Source organism: Hemiscyllium ocellatum, chromosome 3 (assembly GCF_020745735.1).
Source record: "Hemiscyllium ocellatum isolate sHemOce1 chromosome 3, sHemOce1.pat.X.cur, whole genome shotgun sequence".
NCBI lineage: Eukaryota > Metazoa > Chordata > Chondrichthyes > Orectolobiformes > Hemiscylliidae > Hemiscyllium > Hemiscyllium ocellatum.
Genome location: NC_083403.1, coordinates 139,223,369 through 139,246,845, shown reverse-complemented (window position 1 = coordinate 139,246,845; position 23,477 = coordinate 139,223,369). Strand labels below are relative to the sequence as shown.

The following is a 23,477-nucleotide window of genomic DNA, read 5'->3' as shown; positions in this document are numbered from 1 at the left end:
AGGCCCGAAGAAGGGCTTATGCCCGAAACGTCGAATCTCCTGTTCCTTGGATGCTGCCTGACCTGCTGCGCTTTTCCAGCAACACATTTTCGGTTTGGTAGATGAGCCAACTCAGAAACTTATCACCTTGTCTGTGGATCAAATGCATTGTGTGCCTTCTTATGAGGTAGACTTAGGTAGAATTTAAGAAACTGAATCCGAGTGATTGGGATTAGGAAACGTCTAATCATCTTTTGTTCAGATAGAGACTGAAAGCAGAAGTTAAATGTGATTCTTATTGGTTTATTCACTTCAAAAAAAGTCAGTTTGCTCAATAAATATTCAACAGAACGTCAAGATGAACAACTGTTTGGGAAATATTGTTTTTCATCACAAAGGAGGCCTTTCAGTCTATTGTGACTGAGTCTGTTATCAAGCACCTATCTACTCAAGTCCCATTTTCCACCACTGGGCCCATCATCCAGCAGATATTTTTAATGATCAGGGATGTGTTATGATATTCCAATTCTTCAGGTGGGACTTCTGGCTCAGAGGTAGGAACACTACTGCTGCAACATATGATCCTCTAAATACTACTTAAATCCAGATTCGGACTACTAGCTGAGTTGAAACATTTTTCATTAAATCCTTTCTTACTCTCCTGCCTTTTACCTTAAATCTATGCCCCTCCCCCAGTTATTAGTCCCTCTACCAAGGGGAAAGTAATTTCTTCCTAAATCTGCCCCTTGTAATTTCTCACAGTTCAATCATGTCTCCCTCAGCCTCCATTTTGACAGAGCAGCGAGGAGAGAAGGAGGAGTGAAGCGAGGGCTGCTGGAAAGGTTAGGGCTTAATTTATATTTGGGCAGTGGCTAAACCTGAGATACTACACGTGTAGTATCTCCCTTCCGCACCGCCCCCCCCCCCCCCTCCTCTAACTGGAAGAAAAAACTCTGTAAGGTAAGGCTTTTATTTTTTTTCTTTATCTTTCTTTTTCATATAGTTAAGTGCATGGTTTGGGGGTTTAGTTAGTTCATACAAAGCTAGCTTAAAATGGCAGGGGACCTCAGACCCATGGCATGTGATTCTTGCTTGATGTGGGAGCTCAGGGACGTGGTTGACGTTCCTGACCCTTACACTCGCAAGAAGTGTGTCCAGCTGCAGCTCTTGTTTGACCGTCAACAAGCTCTGAAGCTGCGGATGGACTCACTGTGGAGCAGGTAAAAACAATGCCTGCAGATACTGGAAACCAGAGTCTAGATTAGAATGGTGCTGGAAAAGCACAGCAGGTAAGGCAGCATCCGAGGAGCAGGAAAATGTGGAGCATCTGCAATGCTGAGGAGGTCATGGATAGCACATTTAGTGAACTGGTCACACCCCAGGTTAGACTTGCTGAGGGAGACAGTGAATGGGTGACCAAAAGACAGAGAAAGAATAGGAAGGCAGTGCAGGTGTCCCCAGCGGTCATCTCCCTCCAAAACAGGTACACTGTTTTGGATACTGTTGGGGGAGATGGCTCACCAGGGAAGGGTAGCAGTTCTCAAGATCACAGCACCGTGGTAGGCACTGCTGTTCAGAAGGGCGGAAAAAAGACTCGTAGGGCCATAGTCAGAGGGGATTCTATTGTGAGGGGAGTAGATAGGCGGTTCTGTGGCAGAAAACATGACTCCTGGATGGTATGTTGCCTCCCAGGTGCTCGGGTCAGGGATGTCACCGATCGGCTGCAGAGCGTTCTAAAAGGGGAGGGTGAATAGCCAATTGTCTTGGTGCATATAGGCACCAACGATATAAGTAGAAAATGAGATGAGGTCCTGAAATAAGAATTCAGGAAGCTAGGAGAGAGGTTAAAGGGGAGGACCTCAAAGATATTGATCTCGGGATTACTACCATGTGCTAGCCAGGGTAGAAATGAAAAAATAGGCAGGATGACCACGTGGCTGGAGAGATGGTGTAGGAGGGAGGGGTTCAGATTTGTTGGACATTGGGATCAGTTCTGGGGAAGGTGGGACTATTACAAAATGGACGGTCTACATCTGAACCAGACTGGAACCAATGTCCTTGGGGGAGCTTTTGCTACTGCTGTTGGGGAGGTTTTAAACTAATGTGGCAGAGAGCTGGGAACCAGAAGAGAAAACAAGTAGGCAGCGAGGTGGAGACTGGAGACTGTAAGAATCATGAAGATAACATTAATAAAGGGAAGAGTAGGCAGGGAGCAGGTGAGCGCAAAAGAACTGGTGGCCTGAAATGCATCTACTTTAATGCAAGGAGTACAGTGTGTAAGGCAGATGAACTTAGGGCTTGGATTGGTGTCTGGGAGTGTGACGTTATTGCAATCGCAGAGACTTGGTTGAAGGAAGGGCATGATGATTGGCAACTAAATGTTCCAGGATATAGACGCTCAGACAGGACAGGGAGGGAAGTAAGGGGGGGGGGGGTGGAGTTGCTGGTCAGGGATGATATCATGGCTGTGCTAATGGAGGACACTATGGAGGGCTTGAGTAGTGAGGCATTATGGATGGAGCTGAGAAATAAGAAGGGTGCAGTTACATTGTTGGGGCTGTATTACAGCCCTCCCAACAGTGAGCGTGAGATAGAAGAACAAATAGGTAAACAGATTATGGAAACATGTAGAGGCAATAGGGTAGTGGTGATGGGAGATTTTAATTTTCCCAACATTGACTGGGATACACTTCACGTCGGAGGTCTGGATGGGATAGAATTTGTAAGAAACATCCAGGAGAATTTTCTAGAGCAGCATGTCAATAGTCCGACAAGGAAAGCGGCCATATTGGACCTGGTACTACGGAACGAGCCAGGACAGGTGGTAGATGTTGCGGTGGGGGATTTCTTTGGGAACAGTGACCACAATTCTGTCAGTTTTAGAATACTCGTAGATAAAGATGAGAGTGGTTCTAAGGGAAGAGCACTAAACTGGACCAAGGCCAATTATATGAAAATTAGGCAGGAGCTGGGGAATGTGGATTGGATACAGCTATTTGAAGGTTAGTCCACGTTTGAGATGTGGGAGGCTTTCAAAGATAGTGCAGGATAGGCATGTCCCGTTGAAGGCAAAGGATAGGAAGGGCAAGGTTCGTGAACTGTGGCTGACAGGAGAAATTGTACGACTAACCAAGAGGAAAAGGGAACCGTACAGAAAGTCGAGGCAGCTAAGAACAGAATGGGCCCTTGAGGAATATCGGAAGAGTAGAACAAATCTTAAATGAGGAATCAAGCGGGCAAAAAGGGGTTATGAAATAGCTTTAGTGAGTGAAATTAAGGAGAACCCCAAAGCATTTTGTTCTTACGTAAGAAGCAAGCAGGTAACTAGAGAAAGGATTGGTCCACTAAAAGATAATGAAGGAAGGCTGTGTGCCGAACCTGAGAGAATGGTTCAGATTCTGAATGATTACTTTGCATCATTGTTCACTGAGGAGAGGAACGTGATGAATCTTGAGATTAAAGGTAGAAGTTTGATTAGTCTGGATCATGTTGACATAAGTAGGGAAGATGTGTTGGTTAGGCTAGAGGTTATTAAGGTGGACAAATCCCCAGGACCGGATGGGATCTATCCCAGGTTGCTGAGGGAGGTGAGAAAGGAAATAGCTGGGGCCCTGACAGATATCTTTGTGGCATCCTTAAATACAGGTGAAGTGCCGGAGGACTGGAAAGTTGCTCATGTTGTCCCCCTGGAGAAGTAGGGATATTCTGGGTAACTACAGATCAGTGAGCCTGATGTCGGTGGTGGGAAAGTTGTTGGAGAGGGTACTGAGGGATAGGAACTATTTATATTTAGAAAAAAATGGGCTTATCAGTGATAGGCAACATGGTTTTGTGTGGGGAAGATCGTGCCTACCCAAGTTAATAGAGTTCTTTGAGAAAGTGACCAAGTTGATAGATGAAGGAAGGGCTGTTGATGTCATATACGTGGAATTTAGTAAGGCATTTGATAAGGTTCCCCATGGTAGATTAATGGAGAAAGTGAAGTCACATGGTGTGCAGGGTGTTCTGGCTAGGTGGATAAAGAACTGGCTGAGCAACAGGAGACAGAGAGTAGTAGTTGAAGGGAGTTTCTCAAAATGGAGAAAGGTGACCAATGGTGTTCCACAGGGGTCAGTGCTGGGGCCACTGTTGTTTGTAATATACATCAATGATCTGGAAGAGGGCACTGTTGGTATGATCAGCAAGTTTGCAGATGACATGACGATTGGTGGAGTAGCAGAAAGCATAAGGGACTGTCAAAGAATACAGGAGGATATGGATAGACTGGGGAGTTGGGCGGAAAAGTAGCAGATGGATTTCAATCCAGACAAATGTGAGGTGATGCATTTGGGCAAGACTAATTCTAGAACGTATTATACAATGAACGCAAGAGCCTTGGGAAAAGTTGATGGGAAGAGAGATCTGGGAGTGCAGGTCCATTGTACCCTGAAGGTTGCTGCACAGGTGGATAGAGTGGTCAAGAAGGCGTATGGTATGCTTGCCTTCATTGGACAGGGTATTGAGTAAAGATTGAGTATAAGAGCTGGCAAGTCATGTTGAAATTATACAAGACATTGGTTCAGCCGCATTTAGAATACTGTGTACAGTTCTGGTCACCACATTACCAAAAGGATGTGGACGCTTTGGAGAGGGTGCAGAGAAGGTTTATGAGGATGTTGCCTGGTATGGAAGGTGCTAGGCTATGAGGAGAGGTTGAGTAGGTTAGGTTTATTTTCACTAGAAAAAAGAAGATGGGGGGGGGGGGGGGAACCTGTTTGAGGTTTACAAAATCATGAAGGGTATAGACAGGGTGGATAGAGACAAGCTTTTTCCCAGAGTGAAGGATTCAGTAACCAGAGGTCATGCTTTCAAGGTGAGAAGTGGAAAGTTTAAGGGGGATGCACGCTTCAAGTACTTCAGACAGAGGGTGGTGGGCATTTGGAACGCATTGCCAGCAGAGGTGGTAGAGGCAGACATGGTAGATTAATTTAAGATGCGTCTGGACAGATGCATGAGTAGATGGGGAGCAGAGGGATACAGATGCTTAGGAATTGACCGACAGGTTTAGACAGTACATTTGGATTGGCTCAGGCTTGAAGGGCCGAAGGGCCTGTTCCTGGGCTGTAAACTTTCTTTGTTCTTTGTTGTCTTTGTTCTACGCTGCTCTAACGAAAACAACCCATAAGTAATCTCACTTCTTGGCTGAAATACTCCAGCCCAGGCATGTTCCATGTGAATCTCCTCTCCACCCTCCACAGTGCAATCGCATCCTTCCTGTGGTATGATTGTTAGGTTCTTTTCCTGAGGTTTCACACGAGGTGCAATTTGCACACACCGAAAAGTTTATTAAAGCCTGTACAAGCTCAGTGACCCCCTTTGACCCTTTTTGCAGGTGTGCAAAGTCAAGTCAAAGTGAGGCCCTGAACAAAGAATACAGATCCCCTTTATACAGTTCAGTTGGGTCATGCTCACAGATACTCTGACCACTCCCTCACAGTCACAGGCCACTTAAGACTGCCCCCAGCCACTCCCTAACAGTCACATTACTCTAGGTATAATGCGTGGATGAGATCATCCTCAGAGATATTGTAAATGTAAATGCTCTATTCCTGGGGAATTGTTATGCAAACGATTTCCTGACTCAGGGATTCCCGAAGACAATGCAGGTGTGACATACCTAGCTCCTGGGGATGGCTATGACTGAACTTCTGAATGGAAGAGATTGAATGATTGACAGTTTAATTTGATAATAGTAGGGGGAGTAGTAGCAAATGACTGTCGAAATGGAGTGGGGGTCATCCACATTCCTGCATGAATGTCATCCCCACCCACTTCCAGAATGTTCAGTCAGTACAGTTTAACCCTTTAATATTACATTAATGTCCAGAGAGAGAGTCCCATTTAATATTTTAACATTACATGATGACTAGAACAGCACACCTTGCTCCTGCTGTGACCTAACCAATGTCTTCTACAGCTCCACCATAACCTTCCTGCCTTTATTAATCAAGGGCATTGAATATAAGTATCCCAGCTGATTTCTTATCTACCTTTATAGACCTGCCCTGCTGCCTTCAAGGATGTATGTACGTGCACCACAAAGGCTCTCTGTATCTTCTAGGATACTACCACACCTCATCACGTACACCTCTTGTTAATTTTCTCAAGTCACTCTCTTTTCAGAATTAAATTCCATTTTTCATTATTATGCATATCTGACAAACCCATCTATGTTGTCCCATAGTCTAAGGCATTCCTCCCTTGCATTTACCACATCACCAATTTTTGATGTCATGTGTGAACTTACTGAACCAACCCCTACATGCATGTCGAGTTATTAACGTGCACGACAAACATTAAGGGACATGGAACAGAATGCTGAAGTGTGCTAATAGACACTGGTTTCTAGTCGCAAAGATAAACTTTGACCATTACCCTCTCCCATGACATCTTGGTAAAATCTTTAATAAAGTCCATGTAGACTGCATTCACTGCACTATCCACCCATGTCATCATCTCCTTAAATTCCATCATCAAAGTTGAGATATGACCGCCACTTACAGAGACACACTGACTATCCTTGATCAATCCTTGCCTCTCCACATGGAAATTGTGTCCCTCAGAATATTTTTCCATTCAGTTTAGAAAGTAGAGGAACAAAAATAATGTCAATATATAATAAAAACAGAAAATGCTGGAAACATTGGACAGTTCTGAGCAGAGAGAATGATATATAACATTTAAAGGTCTGTGACGTTTTTGTCAGAACTGGAAAAGATACAGAGGAACCTCGATTATCTAAACGATATGGGCAAGGAGTATTTTGTCGGATAATCAAACGTTCAGTTAATCGAATGCAGGACAACACAGTGTAGCTAAGCAACGGGACCTTGATATCTTGCCAGATAATCTGAAATTCAGATAATTGGATGCCAGATAATTGAGGTTCCTCTGTAAATAGGTACTAAGTTTATAAAAATATGAGGAAGAGATGGGGGAAAATGAAATGTAGGATGGTGCAGGGGAGAATAAAATGTAAAGTTTAGAACAGGCTGAAGGTTGGAGGAATTAATTGTCAAAAGGTGATGTTTTGAGGGAAAATGGACAGAGCAATAAATGAAACAAAAGATTGGTCCAGTGAAGGAAACAACTAAATTATTACCAGGCAGTCTGCCTGAACAAAATGACAGCAGTGGTTGTGATCTTAATTGTCGATGTTGTTGCTTGATCTAAAATTTTAAAACAATTATTACCAAAAGACAGAGTGTGCTATTTGAAGATGTGCAGATTATGGGCATTTTAGCATCCACCTAATGTCCAGGATTTGTAGGTTAGCTGGATTACCCTTGGGGAAATCCAGGGTAACAGGGATTGGGCAGGGAGGTGGGATGCTCTTCAGACGGTCGGTGTGAACTTGATGGGCTGAATGGCCTGCTTCCACGCCACTGGGACTCTATGATTCTATTCTTTCTGCTTCTATCCAGCTTTATTACAGCAGGAGACAGACAGCAGTCAGTGGGTGTGGATTCATGCATTTGAAATGGTCATGGACCCACTTGCCTCTGATGGAGATGTTCAAACTAAAACCATCGGTCCATCAGCCTTTAGGTCCCTCCAGTGCAGAGGAAATTGAATCATTGGTAGTAAATACAGTATCTGAAATTGAAAGTGGTACAAATAATGGCATTTACACAGTGGCGCTGTGGCTCTGTGTTTCAGCACCAGCCTCAGGCGACTGCGTGTGGAGTTTGTACGTTCTCCCTCTGGCTGCATGGCTTTCCTCCGGGTGCTCCAGTTTCCTCCCACAGTCCAAAGATGTGCAGGTCAGGTGATTTGGCCATGCTAAATTGCCCATAATGTTCAGGGATGTGTAGGTTAAATGCATTCGTCAGGGGAAAAATATAGAGTAGGGGAATGAGTCTGGGTGGGTTATTTTTTGGAGGCTCGGTATGGATTTGTTGGGCCAAAGGGCCTGTTTCCAAATTGAAGGGAATCTGTGAAAAAAGACGAACAACATAAAGGGGTGCATTGAGAGAGAATAATCAGGATCACTAATAATGAGTACAGAGGAGTGAAGTAATAATAAGTACAGAGGAGTGAAGTAATAATGAGTACAGAGGAGTGAAGTAATAATGAGTACAGAGGAGTGAAGTAATAATGAGTACAGAGGAGTGAAGTAATAATGAGTACAGAGGAGTGAGTACAAAGTAGAAGTCTGGTCTTCAATCTTATGACTCAGTGGTAGCTTCATTACCCTTGACCAAGAGTGCTGGGTTTAAGATTGACAAAATCCAGGACTACGTACTGAGGGACTCCCTAATGCTTGGGGCAGCTGCTGACAAGGCGCAGTGGGGAAAGACCACCATCTGAGGTCTTCATGTTGAATTTAAATAGGGGTCCATTCAGTTGTTGAACACCCCTATGCCTCAATGCATGTAAATATAGTCTTGACTGTTTAAGAAATGTCTTTGGTTTGTTTGGATAGAGTCAAACGCCAATATTTGTTTGCTCCTTTGACATATTACATTGCAGAACTGACCTGTATTTGTGACTGTATATATACAAAGTTTTTTTATGAAGAAAATTGCAGGGTGGCATGGTGGCTCCGTGGTTAGCACAGCTGCCTCAGCGCCAGGGATTTTGGTTCGATTCCAGCCTCGGGTGACTGTGTGTGGAGTTTGCACATTCTCCCCGTGTCTGAGTAGGTTTCCTATGGGTGCTCTGGTGTCCTCCCACAGTCCAAAGATGTGCAGGTAAGGGTGGATTGGCTGTGCTAAATTGCCCCATAGTGTCCAGGGATGTGCAGGCTAGGTGGGTGAAGCTTGGGAATAAGTTAGGGGCTTGGGTCTGGGTGGGATGCTCTTTGGAGGGTAGGTGTGGACGTATTGGCCTGTTTTCACGCTGTGGGGATTCTATGAAAAAGCCCATCTTTTGAAATTAAAAAAGAACAGGTTTAACTTCACCTGCTCCAGAGGTCGCTAATAATATCTCTAAATATAGGTTATTTGCAAAATACCTAAATCTGAACTGCAGTTTACTAGTTTCACTGAAGTTACAGTTTTGTTCCTTTTACAGCTGTACAGAGGAAGATTCCACGCTACAGTAAGTCTCTGTTACCAATCTCCTGTGCCTGAAGGGTTAAGACTCACTCACTCTTTCCATTCACCGTCTGGGCAGTGTAGAATGAACCGGGTATAAAGTTCTTCTGCAGTCCCGAAGTTCTGTTTCTGGAACTGGGTTTCTGCTTCTCTCAGAGCAGCTCGACAGTCCATGTTCCCCCTTCCTGTAATAGATAGCCTTTCTTCCGGGATTACCTAATACTTTCTTGTTGCTAACTCCGGCTCTGTGCCTTGATCCACTGTAACTCTCTGTCAGTGACCGCACAAAGCAACGCGAGCAAATCTTGTTGTGAAGGTGAGACTGAAGGGGGAAGTGAAACCTTGCATTTTTATTTCAAAATATCGTCATTAATTGATTGCATTTAAAGTGTAGTCTGTACCAATACGAGAGGACCCCTCCAGATCCTTTCTGGTTGGTAAATATTAGCAAAGGTTTAAGATTTTAATTCCACAAAACACAAAAATAAGAACTGAATTTCCATGTGCATCCTAAACTCAGCGCTGCTAACTGTTAAACTGCTGGTAAACTGCATAAGCAGTTAAGATTTTATTTATATTATTTATATATCGTCTTTTAGGACATCCCGTTTGTAGCAGGACTTGTTTGCTTTACGTGTGCAGTGTTGGAAATATCATTGAGTCAAAACAGCTCGAAAACACACCCTTCAAACCAACTAGCCCGTGCAGAACATAAACCCAAACTGAACTGCAGTCCCACCTTCCTGCTCCTGACCCATATCCCTGCAAATGAAGAACCTTAAATTACTGCAGTACTTGGGCCATAGAGGTACACAAGTTGGTGAAGAAGAGTTTCCATGGTTTTGACCCAGTGACTGAAGGAGAGGTGATATCATTCCAAGTCACAACCTTGGGGGAACATCACTACCTGAAAATTCTCAATATGCCAGAGGAAGTGGAAGAGGCTGGTACAATTACAGCATTTAAAAAGCATATGAATGGCTATATGAATAGGGAAGGGTTTAAAGGGATATGGTCAATGTGCTGGTAAATGGCACTAGATTATGTTGGGATATCTGGTCAGCATGGATGAGTTGAACCGAAGGGTCTGTTTTCGTGCTGTACATCCCTGACTCTATGACTCTACATCTGCTGCCTTATAGTGGCAGAGGTCACAGGTTTAGAAAATACTAAAGGAACTTTGGTGAGTCACAGCAGTGGATCTTGCAGTTATACCTACTGTGTCAGCGCAAGCAAATGTTGAAGGTGGTGGATGAGTGGGCTGCTTTGACCAGGATGGACTCAAGCTTCTTAAGTGCTGTTGGAGCGAAACCCATTTGGGCACATGGAATCTATCACACTCCTGACTTGTTCCTTGCAGGTAACTGCTTTGTAGAATACCTAATGTTCTGCCTGTGGAAGTGACCTGAGTTTTTGGTTGCCTAACACTTCAATGCATGACTGTGTTCCTTGGCCAACATTTCTGACTCGGGCTTAGTGAAGTGCTCCAGTGAGGCTCAGTGCAAGCTGGAAGAACAACTCTGAGGGAGGGTCACCAAACCAGAAACGCTAACTCTTGATTTCTGTTCACAGATGCTGCCAGACCTGCTGAGTTTTTCCAGCAATGTCTGATTTTTTTTCTGGAAGAACAGCACATCATTTTCTGCTTGGAGACCCTGCAACCTTCAGAACTCTTATAGAGTTCAATATTTTTAGAATCTGAACTCTTTCATCCATGCTCTTTTATCCAGTCCCAAAGCCCAGGCCTTGTCATCACAACCAACCTATTTTTACCTATTAATGGTCCCCAGTAGGAGCTTTTCTTTCTCTCCACCTCACCATAACCCATCCCTTTGTCAGCCCAATGCTGTTCTGTCTCTCTGGGCTCCATCTCCACCTATCATTGACTCCTTTCTCTGCTGGGCACTTGTGTGACACAAATGTTATTTGACACTTGGACTGACAAGTTTTTTTAATTGCGATATCATACTGATGCCATCTTCTATTTGGAATTAGAACTTTTAGGCATAAGCAATTATGTCAAATTTCAGAAGTTTTTCCATTGAAATTTAAAAGTGCTGTCTGTGGAGCATGTTGACCTTTAAACTATTAACATTTGGTGACACATTTGTCTTGCCAGGTTGAAGAATGAAGTTCCGAGGAAAAATTAAGTGTACAGGTGCACAATCCTTTATCCGAAACCCTCGGAGCCAGCTGGTTTTCCAAATAAGTGACAGTTCTATGGTAAAGTAAACAAAACTTACAGCAGATGCACCTGTGAGTACCTGAGGCAGAACAGATGCCTGCAGTGCTGGGGCCACACCGCCACGTCACATCTGAGTGATGTGGGTCAAGTGAATGTGGAGTTGGGTTAACAGTTTGCACACCGAACAACCTTGCTCTGGAGAAAGAAACTTCATAAGAAAAACTTTGGATCTTGGAGCTTTTTGGATAAAGGATTGTGTTCCTGTAGGTCATAATCAGCTCATGCAAAATACCAGATCTTAAAGTTTTGACGAAGAATAAATGAGCAAGCCAAATTATGTCTAGAAATATCCAGAGATTCTATAAAATAATGTGCATATGGAAAATAAAACATACAGCAAGGTACTATTTTGATTAATTCCAAACAGCATTTTATTATCATGTTTACAACATAGTGATTCAACATGATTTTGAGATTTCGATCAATCAACCATAAAACATGACTAAGAAACCTAGTTCATACATCTGAAACTCTTACAAGTTGTCCATAAAGATCAGTGAGGAAACTTCAGTGAACTTAATTTGTTCAAAGGTTTTCTTAAAATTAGTTACCTTGCACAACAGATTTTGTGAATTTCATCAAATCCACTCAAGGGACTGTGACGCACATTGTTGTATGCTTGATCCAGTATACTCAATCACGGTCAGTAATTCTGAACTGACTGCTAAGTGATCTTTTTTGCATACTAAAAATCATAGATTCGTAGAGTCATATAGCACAGAAACAGACCCTTTGGTCCAATCAGTCCATGCTGAACATAATCGCAAACTAAACTAGTCCCACCTGCCTGCTTCTGGCTCATATCTCTCCAAACCTTCAAAACTGCATAACTTTGGAATCCTTTACCAGGATCCCTGTGGCCTTCTGTTCAAAAAGGTGAAGTTACAGTCTGAGTCATAGGACACAGAAACAGACCCTTTAATCCAACTCATTTGTGCTGACCAGCCATTCCAATCTGACCTAGACCCATTTAACCCATGTTCCTCTAAACCTGTCCTACTCATATACCCATCCCCTTGCCTTTTTAAGTGCTGTAATTGTACCAGCCTCCAACACTTCCTGTGGCAGCTCATTCCACACACGCATCACCTTCAATGTGAAAAGGTTGTCCCTTAGGTCCCTTTTAAATCTTTCCCCTCTCACCTATGTCCTCTAGTTCTGGACTCCCCACCCCAGAGAAAATACCTTGTTTGTTTACCTTATCCATGCCCCTCATGATTTATAAACCTCTATAAAGGTCACCCCTTGGTCTCTGACACTCCAGGGAAAATAGCCCCGGCCTATTCAGCCTCTCCCTTGATCCACTACTAATTTAAAAACAATCCATTTATGCAAGTGTAAATTCATTATTTTATTGAAATACACAAGGAAGGCAAAGTACCAAATAATATGATTCATACAAAAATTGTCTACTTTAAAGATTCAGACTGCGCTCTGTATTGAATAAATTGTACAGATTATAGAAGATAAATGAAAGGTTAATGTATTTTACATTCTCCTGATCAATGACTATTGACAGGAGGAAAAAAATCACAAATGTTTATGATCTCATTACTCCATTTTGTAGAAAACAAGTGTCAATAATCTCAATTGAAATGATGTACAAGTACCCTCTAATAAAGTGAACTGCTAATATTTATAGATAAGGATATTTTTAGATATCATCAGTTTTGTGATTTTTCTGTCCAACCACTGTTGTGAATAATTTGATCAACTAATCAATTTCTCTGCCTATGGTTAAGTTGCTATAAATTACTTGTAATAGAAAGGTCATGCACATAAGTTTCAGCTTTGTTCAAAATTCATTCATGTAATTCTCTTTGGAAAAGCGATGAGGGAAATTCATCAAATGTTACGTGAATTGACTAAGCCGTTACACAATGCTATTATTTTATGTAGCATCTTTTAACGTGGAAAAATGTGTAAAATATGAGCCCAAGTCAAAAGGTAGTGGATTGAAGATGGGCCCTAAAAGGAGAAGAGGACATTTAGAGAGACTTGAGAATCTCAGATCTGGGCTATTACAGGATACCAATTGAGATGACACAGAAATTAAAGTTTTAAAATGACTAAAATTTACAGCATTTTTTCTGATGCCTTCTCCAAAGGCTGAGGTGAAAATTTCAGCTGTAGGATGAGCTGAGTTATATGAGGAGGTAGGCAACATAATGGAGACAAAAGTATGGAGGACCTGAGGATTGCTAACATTTACCGGTATTCAGTTCAAGTAAAAGAGGGATAAACCAGAAAATGACTGACTAATAAAGCTAATTAAGGAAGTTATTGAAAAACTTAGAGGGACAAATATAATTTTTGTTGGAAAGACGTAAATTAATCAAGGAGAACCAACATGGATTTGTCAAAGGCAAAACATGCCTGATTAACTTGATGAGGTAACAAAACACATTCATAGTGCGGAATATGTACAAAATAGCTTTGCTGAATGCCTTAAAGTTACATAGAGGAAGCTTAATAAGAAGCCAGGAGCCAAGGTGTTAAAGGAAAATCAGCGATTTGGATAAGAAATTGACCCAGTGAGAACAAAGGATGGGGGTAGTGGATGCATGTTTGCAATGATTGGTGTTCTTCAAAGGGCACTTTTGGGTTTATTATGTTTTGCAATTTTTGTAAATGGCCTAAACTTGAGTGCAGGGAACAATGTCACAAGTTTTGCAGATGATATAAAACTTGGCTAAGGAGTCGGTGGTGACACATGATTACGGGCTTCATGATGAGACAGACAGTGCTGAAATGGATTAAAGTATAGCTGATGGAGTTCAACGTGGAAAATTACCAAGTAATTCACTTTGGACTAATACAGAAAGATAGTAATAATAAAATGTCAGGATTCTAAAAACTGTAAATGAAGAGACAAGCTGGTGTGCATAAATGTAAATTCTTTAAAGTGGCACAGCAAGTTGATAAGATGTTTAAAGGTTAATGGCTACTTGGGTAGAATATAAAAGCAAAGCATCCATGCTATGATTTTATAAATTTGTTTTCAGTCTTAATCAGAGTATTGTGGACAATTCTGGGCATGCCTTTCAGAAAAGATGTAAAGGCCTGAGAAAGGGGATAGGTGAGGAAATGGGACTGATTTGATTACTTTACTGAGAAGCACAAAGTCATTGGGCTGAACACCTCTTGTGTTTCAGTGACTCTATAAAAAGGATACAGAAAAGGTTTATCACAATGCTACCACAGAAAAGTGAGTTGAATTATGAGGATATGCTGGGAAAGATCAGACTGTTAACTTGGAACAGAGGAGGTTATAATGTTACCAAGAGGTTTCAAGGTAGAGTAGCTGGAGTAAAACTATTCCCTTGTGAGCAGTCAATGGTCACAGGTCATTGCTTTCAAATCATCTCCAAAGAAAATATAGAAGTAGGTGAAGATTTTTTTTTAACAAACAGTAGAATTTGGAGCACTCCATCTAATTTCCTATATTTTTAAAGCATAGTTTGGGCAGACACTGATAGGAATTACATGGTTACAGGAAAAAACAAAGCAGAACTATGGCCCTAATTACAACCGTTTTGTCTAAGAGTCAGTAAAGGCACTAAATAACCTCTTTCTGTAAAATTTTATAATTCTTTCAGACATAGGTAGTCACAGTTGTGTGATTTTTGGTTATAGCAATTATAATGGGCTATAAATGATGTTAAACCCGCTTAGAGCCATTCAAACCTGGATCTGTGTAAATGATGGGCATGGCTTTGGGTAATGTGCTCAACAATGTGAGAGAACAGGAAGGTTGAACATGGGGGAGCAATGAACTCAGGTGTGAGAGTTTTATTTTTAATAGGTGTGATGTTGATGATTTTGAAAGGGAGCAAGTGAATGAGAGAAGGCAGTCATCAATGTTCGTATCAGACTCAAGAAGTTGGTTGGCCTGCAGTTTAAGCAGCACTGTTGTTGAGGTGATGGGAAAGAAACTAGTCAGAACTGAGTTGATAGCTAAGAGGAGGGAAGCAGCAGATAACTTCAAGATTTACATAGTTTGTGACAACACAGGCAATAATTCTTAATGAAGATAAAGAAGCAAGATAGAGATTTCATAATGTATTTGATGATAAAGAAAAAAAAGTAAAGATGAAGAGAAAAGGCTTTCCAGGATTACTTGGCAGAAGATCTTTGCTGGAGCTTTGTGACTCACCAAGTCTGGGGATGACGACTAAACCAATCATGTAGGAGATACACTGTAGTTTACAGAACTTAGACTTTAGGAAGCCAGATAGGAATCAATATGAAAAGGCTTTCCAAGCTATAAAATTTGAATGGCGGAACAGAGATGTAGAGATGCTGCAGCAATATAAAACAAAGACAAATTACATTTGGTTTTTATCTCAGAGTTAGACTTTAATTCAAACCAGACTAACAAGATGAACATCTCCTATCTGCAAGTTATTAATACTCTTGGTGAAAATGAATTGGACGCATATCAATAGAAAAAAGTATAAATTTGATGCTAGTTAGTACGTATATCATACATCTTAAGAAATTTCATGTTGCTTAAGTACACTTTGAATGACTTGGGAATGTTTGATATCTGTATGTTTCTGAACTGGAAAATAATACAAACATCCCTTGTGATATTAGTTCAATGAGACTTTGGAGGGGGCTGTAAATTACAAAAATACAGACAATTCTTCAAACAACTATTTGAATGCCATAATAAATCTGTGCAGGCATTTCTAAACCAATACTGCTTTTTAAAATAAAGTTTACTTTAGCCTTTGCTGATCTATCCTACAGGATTATGACACAGGGGACAAAAATTATGGTTGCTTATATCCTGTTCATGAGCACAATGTTTACAGACACCGCACATCCAGAACTGGTAGTCTGCAATTGGCCGACCTGTCACAACACAAGTTGGAAGTTTCCCTTCTCCTCTGCAGGAAAGAAATGAGAAATTTTGTATTTTCGTTAACACAAAGTTTACAATAAATGCTTTGCAATAATTATAAGATTACATTGTTGTCATCCACCAAAAAGGCAAAATCAAAGTATTTTAAAACCAGCTCTTCAACTTGTCAACTGACCCATTCAAAATTAAGACAAGGCACCATAGTTTTACAGGATCATCGTGCTGGTTTCCTCATTAGAGTGGGATGACTGATGATGGTTTACCCAAGGGCGAGTGGAGAGGTTGAGAAGGAGAATCTTTCACAGTAACCTCCAGCCAATGGTGGAAATTGAACGCACGCTGTTGGTGACATTGCAAACCAGCCATCCAGCTCATTAACCCAAGCTGCTAGCTTAAGAATGGCTGAGATGTCTTTATTTATACAAAGCACCAGATACCAGGATCAGTGTCTGATTTCAATTTCCAATTGAAATGATTCACATTATTAATACTCAAAATTTGTGTGACAGCACGTCACCACAGGATAGCTTTTGAAGCAAAAGAAATATTTTATCTCAAAATTCCAACAAGTATGTCAACATACTTTGTATATTTAATTACGATTTAAACTTCAATTGCTTTCGTCAGCAAATGTCATGGCTAACCTTCTGTATAAATCAAAACACAGAAGAGCATTCTTGCACAGTTCAGACCAATTTTGACTCACTGAAATTTTCTCAGGTTTATGTTGCTGCTTTTAGCTGCAGAATGTTAGTTTCTACTGGGAATTAATTAACAAGTACTGTGGAAAAGGCTTGGCAGTATTCCCTGTCCACCCACTGGGCCACTCTCATAGCACTGAGATTTCATCCATGGCCTATCTTTTTTCTCATCTTGACTACAGCTCATAGCAGAATATGCTTAGCCATTAAACTGATTTCCTTGTAGATGCTGAGGAGTTGAACCTTACCTTCTTTCAGTCCTGAGTTTATAATCCCCACTGACCTCTTTCACTACTCAACATCAGCCAAAATATTTCTCTAATTTAAATGGATGGCTGTACTTTTTCTGATTATAGAGACCCCAATAAACAAACTCTACATTTTGTCCAATTTTCAACCCTTTCTCCATCTGCTTATGCAGGCTGCAATGGACTTTCAAGTATCCTGGGTGTCCAGTTTGATACACAAAATCATAAAAACATATCTCATACATTGTCAAGGTCGCCTTTTACATTTCAAAGCCAATACCTGCCACTTCACCCGTCAAAACTTTTATCCATGCTGCTCACATAGACTCATAGAGATGTACAGCATGGAAACGGATCCTTCGGTCCAACCTGTCCACGCCAAACAGATATCCCAACCCAATCTAGTCCCACCTGCCAGCACCCGGCCCATGTCACTCCAAAACCTTCCTATTCATATACCCATCCAAATGCCTCTTCATTGTACCAGCCTCCACCATTTTCTCTGGCAGCTCATTCCATACATGTACCACCCTCTGCATGAAAAAGCTGCCACTTAGGTCTCTTTTATATCTTTCCCCTCTCATCTAAACCTATGCCCTCTAGTCCTGGACTCCCCAATCCCAGGGAAAAGACTTTGTCTATTTATCCTATCCATGCCCCTCATAATTTTGTAAACCTCTATAAGGTCACCCCTTGCTGTCTTTGGATGAACGCCACTCTATTTAAACTTTAACTTCTCACATTGTATCCCAAACAATGCCCTACTCTCCTGTACTCCTAGCCCCATTAACTTTGTTTCAAATTTTCCAGTTTACTGGATTCCAAATTCTCAAGCTACAAAGTTTTATATACCTTCATTATTTCTTTCCTCCTCTGAAGAACCTTTCAACATGTGTCAACATGTGTACTGTCCTTCAACTCCAATTTGGTGGCACAGCATTCAGCACCTTGATCTCAAACTGTACACAGAAATGCTTCTCATAAGCTCTTCTTTCTTCCTATCCCACTATCAAAATGTTTCTTCGCATCTGTAGGCTATGCATTTAGTCACTTCCCTAACCCTTCTACTATTTAATAATGTCCATTTTCTCATTGAAGCACCTCGGAAAGTTTTGCCATATTAAGGCTTCTATTGCAATAATCCTTTTTTAAAAACAAACAATTTACACCAACCCTTCTGGGAGACTGTCCAAATCGGATTTCTTGCCATCTTTAGGACTGTGCTTGATGAAGATCTCAAGGGCAAGGTCTTCATATTGTTGCCTCTGTTCTGAAGTCAGCATGTCTAAAGATTCAAGCTTGATAAAAGCTTTTGAACATGTCCCAAAAGCCCGATTTGCACAGGCAGCGAGGGCCAATAAAGAGTAAATCTCCACTGAGGGAATTATGTCTTCATAGTCCCGCAGATGAAGTGCTGCAAATTTACAACAAAATTGTTTGGCTTCATGACAAACTAGCTGCAATAAGCACATACAATCAAAAGACTCATCTTAATCAAAGGACCACCTCCAAACTAATGACTCAAAATTAAACTATATTGAAGGATATTAGACTGCACATGTATTTGCTTTGATCGTTCTGATCCATATGTTTTGAATCTCACTCACGTGGCTCAGGGGATCCTCTTATGAACTGGCCTTCTGGATTAAGATTGGACTTGGGGAATAGCATAGTCTGTTATTCTGCCTTGATCTAAAGCAATCATTTGAATGGGAGTTTAGAATACAGATCTCTATACTAAAGATAGAATGTATAATTCCATTCACAATTAGATCAACAAAATAAAAAGTGAATTCCCTTAGAGGCACAGGAAGCTCTAAATCCTGGAGATGTGTGAACTAATTCATGTAATGTCTTTGCAGTGAACATGTTTATTTCTAATTTTCTGAATTTGTTGGTTTATGAACATGTTACTTCCATTAACACAACTATGTCTTTTGGGTAGAGATATTTTTCAGCAATTAACAAGATAGCCTCATCAATTTATGCAGGATGATCTTGCACAAATGACAATATTAAAAGGTTCCTAATTCAGAAAGAAATGGAAATTACTGCTTGAGAAAAGTGATTGGCACAAATCAAACTTGCATCAAAAATGGGCAAAAAAAAAAGGAACTACTGCTGAGAGACGGATAGACAGATGGAAAGAGATAGAGACAGTAAGTTCAACAGAGCCTTCACAGGTCATTATTTTCAATTCCAAAATGAAAAAAGGTTGAGATTCTGAAGGGAGATTACAGAGAGTTAGGCAGAAATTTAAAAAGGAGGTCCTCAAGAGTAGTAATATCTGGATTACTCCTAGTGCTACGAGCTAGTGAGGGCAGGAATAGGAGGATAGAGCAGATGAATGCATGGCTGAGGAGCTGGTGTATGGGAGAAGGATTCACATTTTTGGATCATTGGAATCTCTTTTGGGGTAGAAGTAACCTGTACAGGACAGATTGCACCTAAATTGGAAGGGGACTAAAATATTGGCAGGGAAATTTGCTCAAACTGCTTGGGAGGTTTTAAACTAGTAAGGTGGGGGGGTTGGGACCCAGGGAGATAGTGAGGAAAGAGATCGAACTGAGACGGGTACAGCTGAGAACAGAAGTGAGTCAAACAGTCAGGGCAGGCAGGGACAAGGTAGGACTGATAAATTAAATTGCATTTATTTCAATGTAAGGGACCTAACAGGGAAGGCAGATGAACTCGGGGCATGGTTAGGAACATGGAACTGGGATATCATAGCAATTACGGAAACATGGCTCAGGGATGGGCAGGACTGGCAGTTTAGTGTTCCAGGATACAAATGCTACAGGAAGGATAGAAAGGGAGGCAAGAGAGGAGGGGGAGTGGCATTTTTGATAAGGGATAGCATTACAGCTATGCTGAGGGAGGATATTCCCAGAAATACATCCAGGGAAGTTATTTGAGTGGAACTGAGAAATAAGAAAGGGATGATCACCTTATTGGGATTGTATTATAGACCCCCCAATAGTCAGAGGGAAATTGAGAAACAAACTTGTAAGGAGATCTCAGCTATCTATAAGAATAATAGGGTAGTTATGGTAGGGGATTTTAACTTTCCAAACATCGACTGGGACTGCCATAGTGTTAAAAGGTTTAGATGGAGAGGAATTTCTTAAATGTGTATAAGACAATTTTCTGATTCAGTATGTGGATATACCTACTAGAGAAGGTGCAAAACTTGACCTACTCTTGGGAAATAAGGCAGGGCAGGTGACTGAGGTGTCAGTGGGGGAGCACTTCGGGGCCAGCAACCATAATTCTATTCGTTTTAAAATAGTGATGGAAAAGGATAGACCAGATCTAAAAGTTAAAGTTGTAAATTGGAGAAAGGCAAATTTTGACGGTATTACGCAAGAGCTTTCGAAAGCTGATTGGAGGCAGATGTTCACAGGTAAAGGGACAGCTGGAAAATGGGAAGCCTTCAGAAATGAGATATCAAGAATTCAGAGAAAGTATATTCCTGTCAGGGTGAAAGGGAAGGCTGGTAGGTATAGGGGATGCTGGATGACTAAAGTAATTGAGGGTTTGGTTAAGAAAAAGAAGGAAGCATATGTCAGGTACAGACAGGAGAGATCGAGTGAATCCTGAGTAGAGTATAAAGAAGGTAGGAGTATACTTAAGAGGGAAATCAGGAGGGCAAAACGGGGACATGAGATAGCTTTGGCAAATAGAATTAAGGAGAATCTAAAGGGTTTTTACAAATATATTAAGGACAAAAGGGTAACTAGGGAGAAAATAGGGCCCCTCAAAGATCAGCAAGGCGGCCTTTGTGTGGAGCCACAGAAAATGGGGGAGATGCTAAATGAATATTTTGCATCAGTATTTATTGTGGAAAAGGAGATGGAAGATATAGACTTAGGGAAATAGATGGTGACATCTTGCAAAATGTCCAGATTACAGCCGAGGAAGTGCTGGATGTCTTGAAATGGTTAAAGGTGGATAAATCCCCAGGAATTGATCAGGTGTACTTGAGAACTCTATGGGAAGCTAGAGAAGTGATTGCTGGGCCTCTTGCTGAGATATTTGTATCATTGATAGTCACAGGTGAGATGCCGGAAGACTGGAGGTTGGCAAATGTGGTGCCACTGTTTAAGAAGGGCGATAAAGACAAGCCAGGGAACTATAGACCGGTGAGCCTGACCTCGGTGGTGGGCAAGTTTTTGGAGGGGATCCTGAGGGACAGGATGTACATATATTTGGAAAGGCAAGGACTGATTCGGGATAGTCAACATGGCTTTGTGTGTGGGAAATCATGTCTCACAAACTTGATTGAGTTTTTTGAAGAAGTAACAAAGAGGATTGATGAGGACAGAGCGGTAGATGTGATCTATATGGACTTCAGTAAGGTGTTTGACAAGGTTCTCCATAGGATACTGGTTAGCTAGGTTAGATCTCATGGAATACAGTGAGAACTAGCCATTTGGATACAGAAGTGGCTCAAAGGTAGAAGACAGAGGGTGGTGGTGGAGGGTTGTTTTTCAGACTGGAGGCCTGTGACCAGTGGAATGCCACAATGATCGGTGCTGGGTCCACTACTTTTTGTCATTTACATAAATTATTTGGATGCGAATATAAGAGGTACAGTTAGTAAGTTTGCAAATGACACCAAAATTGGAGGTGTAGTGTACAGCGAGGAGGGTTTCCTCAGATTACAACAGGATCTGGACCAGATGGGCCAATGGGCTGAGAAGTGGCAGATGGAGTTTAATTCAGATAAATGCGAGGTGCTGCATTTTAGGAAAGCAAATCTCAGCGGGACTTATACACTTAATGGTAAGTGTTGCTGAACAAAGAGACCTTGGAGTGCAGGTTCATAGCTCCTTGAAAGTGGAGTCGCAGGTAGATAGGATAGTGAAGAAGGCCCGTTTGGTATGCTTTCTTTTGTTGGTCAGATTATTGAGTACAGGAGATGGGAGGTCATGTTGCTGCTGTACAGGACAATGGTTAGACCACTGTTGGAATATTGCATGCAATTCTGGTCTCCTTCCTATCAGAAAGATGTTGTGAAACTTGAAAGGGTTCAGAAAGATTTACAAGGATGTTGCCAGGGTTGGAGGATCTGAGATACAGGGAGAGGTTGAACAGGCTGGGGCTGTTTTCCCTGGAGCGTTGGATGCTGAGGGATGACCTTATAGAGGTTTACAAAGTTATGAGGGGCATGGATAGGATAAATAGACAAAGTCTTTTCCCTGGAGTCGGGGAGTCCAGAACTAGTGGGCATAGGTTTAGGGTGAGAGGGGAAAGATATAAAAGAGACCTAAGTGGCAACTTTTTCATGCAGAGGGTGGTACGTGTATGGAATGTGTTGCCAGAGGATGTGGTGGAGGCTGGTACAATTAAGAGGCATTTGAATGGGTATATGGGCCGGGTGCTGGCAGGTGGGACTAGATTGGGTTGGGATATCTGTTCGGCATGGACGGATTGGACCGAAGGATCTGTTTCATTGCTGTACATCTCTATGACTCTATGAATTTGCATTGACGTACTGACAAGCAAAATTGGTAAAAAGGTTACGCAACTGACAGACGTGTGGGAAATGGAATTTGATAATTATAAAGAATTATAAAGTATTATACAGAAATGAAAAAAATTGTGCCATGACAACAAGTAGCTATACTTGAAAAATACTTCATCGTTAAAAAAAACCCTTTGGCTCATTTTGGGCTTAGAAAGACAATACAAAAAAAAAGTGTGACTATAAGTATGCAATTAACAAATCAGAATTGGACTAGAGTTTAAATGTACAGAAATATAAAGAAGAATAATTATGGATCAAAACGCTTTGCTGAGTAGCTGTGGATGAGGTAACAAATGTTAAATACTTAATCCAGAAAGATCAACAGATATAGTAAATAAACTAAAGTCACAGTAGTTTTACCAAACTGCTGTTCTCTTATTGACATGACTGGTGGTGGTTTAACCTGAAGGTCATCAAATCTCAGAAGCAGGTGAGAAGAAGAGTCCTTCATGGTAACTTCAGCCAGTGCAGGAAGTGAACCCACACTGTTGACGTCCAGCCAACTGAACCATATACAAGGTATACAAAGATTATTAGGAGAAAGATGCTGGAGATCAGAGCTGAAAAATGTGTTGCTGGAAAAGAGCAACAGGTCAGGCAGCATCCAAGGAGCAGGAGAATCGACGTTTCGGGCATAAGCCCTTCTTCAGGAAGCCCTGAAGAAGGGCTTATGCCCGAATGTTGATTCTCCTGCTCCTTGGATGCTGCCTGACCTGGTGCGCTTTTCCAGCAACACATTTTTCAGCTCATACAAAGATCATTACTTTGTTAGCCAATAAAGTAGAACCAAAGGTCATTAACGTAAATTAGTAAATGTTTTTTATTCA

At 41.4% G+C, this 23,477-nt stretch overlaps 2 protein-coding genes and 1 long non-coding RNA gene across 4 annotated transcripts in view; 1 reads left to right on the top strand and 2 right to left on the bottom strand.

Annotated features, from left to right (window-relative positions):
* Positions 1-9,355, bottom strand: part of ttc32 (tetratricopeptide repeat domain 32) — a 17,296-nt gene extending 7,941 nt beyond the window's left edge. The window contains exon 1 of one of the 2 annotated variants that reach the window (XM_060853889.1): positions 9,112-9,355. In XM_060853889.1, coding sequence (XP_060709872.1) covers positions 9,112-9,230 — 119 coding nt within the window. In that variant the 5' untranslated portion in view covers positions 9,231-9,355. The remainder of the gene's footprint in view (positions 1-9,111) is intronic. The other variant, XM_060853898.1, reaches the window with a different exon arrangement.
* The window catches only part of LOC132834835 (uncharacterized), a 27,518-nt gene continuing 13,314 nt past the window's right edge, over positions 9,274-23,477 (top strand). Inside the window, exon 1 of the long non-coding RNA XR_009647251.1 lies at positions 9,274-9,372. This is a non-coding gene — a long non-coding RNA (uncharacterized LOC132834835). The remainder of the gene's footprint in view (positions 9,373-23,477) is intronic.
* Positions 15,740-23,477, bottom strand: part of wdr35 (WD repeat domain 35) — a 102,884-nt gene continuing 95,146 nt past the window's right edge. Inside the window, exons 26-27 of the mRNA XM_060853877.1 lie at positions 18,294-18,534; positions 15,740-16,196 (exon numbers count right to left, since the gene is read on the bottom strand). Of these exons, the coding sequence (XP_060709860.1) occupies positions 16,046-16,196; positions 18,294-18,534 (392 nt within the window). The 3' untranslated portion in view covers positions 15,740-16,045. The remainder of the gene's footprint in view (positions 16,197-18,293; positions 18,535-23,477) is intronic.